The sequence below is a fragment of the Octopus bimaculoides genome, chromosome 23 (assembly GCF_001194135.2).
Source record: "Octopus bimaculoides isolate UCB-OBI-ISO-001 chromosome 23, ASM119413v2, whole genome shotgun sequence".
Classification (NCBI taxonomy): domain Eukaryota; kingdom Metazoa; phylum Mollusca; class Cephalopoda; order Octopoda; family Octopodidae; genus Octopus; species Octopus bimaculoides.
The window spans coordinates 26,306,526-26,309,973 of record NC_069003.1 but is presented as its reverse complement, the minus strand read 5'-3'; the positions used below and the strand labels follow the sequence as shown (position 1 = coordinate 26,309,973).

Below are 3,448 nucleotides of genomic sequence, written 5' to 3'. Positions count from 1 at the left end.
GTATGTATGTATGTATGTACATATATATGAGTGTGTGTATGTGTCTGTGTGAATGTGAGTGTGTTTGTATAGATGTTTGTGTTTGTACATATATACATACATGTGTAAATGTGTGCTTTTATCCATTTTTTTCACCAGTGCATGCACTTGGAATGTTTCTGTGCATGATAAAAGAGAGAGAAAGAAAGAGAGAGGGAGAGAAAAAGAGAGAGATAGAGAGAGAGAGAGAGAGAGAGAGAGAGAGAGAGAGAGAGAGAGAGAAACTGTACTGAATGACCTTGATAATGAATTTGGCAAGGATGTCTGTCTCCTCTTCATTATTCATCTATCTTCATAAATCTACCATTCTCTTCATAAATCTACCATTCTCTTCATAAAATGTCAGGTAATGGAAAGTTTGAAGAAATCATAGAGATTTGGTAAGTTTATGTAATATTTTTCTTTTGTTTCCAAAACAATATGTGAAGAATGTCTGGTGATGAACATGCCTTTCCACCAATATTGAGAGTAGTGGGGGAGGGGGGACACATGATGACATTTCCTGGGGGTGGGGAATGCCGACAGACAGTAGCATCAATGGCTAAGAAGCGGGAATCTTTGATGAATTCCTTCTATTTCTTTCTTCCATCACACGATGCCAAACGTCACTTTCTCATCAATGTTCCCCTCAAACCATGACCAATTTGTGCAATATATTTTTTTAAATTTGTTCTTTTTCCTCACAACTGACCTCAAAGTCTCACCTTTGGAAGGACTATCCAGCCTAACCTAGTCACTAACTATAGGCAAATTTAACAGCTTTGATAAATGAAAGAAAGATATCTTCTTCTCCCTGTTGTTTACGCCAGATACTTTCTGCCATTGCACTATCAAATGTTATAGTTTCACAGGTCACATTATCTGTTGACGTGGAAGATGCACGAATTTCCTTCCAGAAATTCTTTGCAATCACAGGGGTGTCCTTCAGAGACAAATCACCATTCTCATTGATGCTTCCATCATTCACCTCCATATCCTCAACACACTTGAAGGTCATATTGTATGTAAACTTCAGGTATGTATGTCCATCGTCGGTGAGACGATCAGTAGGGTTCCAGTTACACAGGACTGTCGTGCCAGGTTTCACCCAGCGTTCAATAACCTCTATAAGACCAGTTCCATCTGTTTTTTCTCCAACTGGGAAGATAAAGCAAGACCAGTTACTTTTCTGTTGAATGCCACTGAAAATCCACTGACCAGACAAACGGTGACCATTCCGACCATAAAACATGGCTTCATCGATTTCTACAACTGTTCCTGGTCCTCCGATGGATTGGCTCTGTTTCATCAAGTAGGTCAAACAGAGTTCCTGGCAATAATTGCACCAATCAAGAACAGACGGTTTACTAACTGCAGTTTGGTAAACAAGGAAGTCTTCAGAAACACATTGTGTCCACCAATATGTGATCTGTAAAACTTCTTCAAGAGTCAGATTGCTCTGGGAGAACCAGCTGCCTGCTCGCAGTGACCGAGAAGTGTCACATTTGACACCAGATTTTTGTTTGTTACACTGCCATATGTAACCATCACTTGTCACAGTAGCTGGACAAGGTTTTAGTTGCATCATTGCACCACACCGGTGACATGTATGAGATGACGGAATCAGGCCTAGGTCCATGCACCAAGCAATTGTACCTTCAACGTGGCTTAAATTCTTCAATAAATCAATGAATCGCATTGGACATGTTTTCTCCACCTTCTGATAGCCAACTGTTGTATTGACATGGGATTGTACCTGGGTACTTTTGTGGTCCTTCTCAATTTCTTTTGATTGTGGTTCGGGGTTTGGCTGAGGTATAGCTTTCTTCTGGCCATCTTGACATTGCTGTGGCTGGTCTTGGTGAGGCATCAATACATTTTCATGCACCGATGATAACAGATGTTTCTGGTTGACTGGCTGCAGGGGAGGTAACAGTATTTCACCTGGTTCTTGAATAGGAGAGTACACTCGAAACATTGGCTGCTGCTGCTGCTGTTGTTGTTGTTGTTGTTGTTGCTGCTGTTGTTGTTGTTGGTGATGGTGATGTTGTTGTTGTTGTTGTTGATGATGATGATGTTGTTGATGATGTTGTGATGGTAGTGACACATGATGGGGTGACTGTGAGAGTAGCTTATGTTCTTCTTGTTGATGTTTCTGCTGCTGCAGATGATGCTGCTGTTGTTGCTGCTTCAACTGCTGTAGATGATGTATTTGTGGCAACTGTATCTGCTGCTGCTGTTGCTGTTGTCTGTGATGCTGGAGGTGCTGCTGCTGCTGCTGCTGCTGCTGTTGTTGCTGCTGTTGTTGATGCTGCTGCTGGGATGATTTGGGAAAATGCTGCATTTGATGGTGATAATAAGAATGTTGAGGTTGAGAATGGCGAAGTTTGGCAGCAACTTGTGGCACCGATGTTTGGTTGAGTGACTGCAGCTGGGGTAATGGAAAAGCTGTAGCGACTCCACGGCTAGGACGAGTGAATGATGGTGCAAGAGAGACTGGAGATGATACATGGTTGGTCGCCGGTGACTGCAGCACAGGATTGAAAACTGGAAACATGTTGATGTTATCTTGAACTAGAAAGAAAAACAAAAAACATAAAAAGAATATAAAATAAATAAATAAAAAAAAAGGTTAACTTTGGGGAAAACAATTGAAATGAAAACACAAAACGTAAAACAAAGAAAAACAAAGTCTTTTACAGAAATTTGTTAATTAGCCAAGATTTTGAAATTTTAAGGAACAAGTAGACTTTGATGAAATTAATGATGGTAGGCTGTGTGGTAGGTAGCTTGCTTACCAACCACATGGTTCCTGGTTCAGTCTCACTGTGTGGCACCTTGGGCAAGTGTCTACTGATATAGCCTTGGGCTGACCAAAGCTTTGTGAGTAGATTTGGTAGATGGCAACTGAAAGAAGCCCATCATATATATACATGTATATACATGCGTGTGTGTGTGTGTTTGTGTGTCTGTGTTTGTCCCACCCACCCACCATTGCTTGACAACTGATGCTGGTCTGTTTACATCCTTGTAACTTAGCGGTTCAGCAAAAGAGACCGATAGAATAAGTACTAGGCTTACAGTGATTTGTTCGACTAAAGGTGGTGCTCCAGCATGGCAGCAGTCAAATGACTGAAACAAATGAAAGAGTAAAAGAGTATGTGCTAAAATAAGACACAGCTGTGTACTACAAAGAGGGGGTGAGTTATTTTAGATAGGGCCCGTTTTTCAAAGTAAAAATCAGTAAAAGTATTTAAGCCCTTAGCTTTTGCATTACTCTGTCAAATTCTTCAGATTGATCTTTCTTTTATTCTTTTACTTGTTTCAGTCAATTAACTGCAGCCATGCTGAAAGCGCCATTTCAAAGAGCTTTTAGTCGAACAAATCAACCCCAAGGCTTATTTTTTGTAAGCCTAGCATTTATTCTAAG

The 3,448-nt window shown here is 40.7% G+C and overlaps 1 protein-coding gene across 1 annotated transcript in view; it reads right to left on the bottom strand.

The window, feature by feature from the left end:
- Positions 1 to 6: 6 nt before the first annotated feature.
- Positions 7 to 3,448, bottom strand: part of LOC106875436 (uncharacterized) — a 52,785-nt gene continuing 49,343 nt past the window's right edge. Inside the window, exon 2 of the mRNA XM_014923587.2 lies at positions 7 to 2,592. Within this exon, the coding sequence (XP_014779073.1) occupies positions 776 to 2,592 (1,817 nt within the window). The 3' untranslated portion in view covers positions 7 to 775. The remainder of the gene's footprint in view (positions 2,593 to 3,448) is intronic.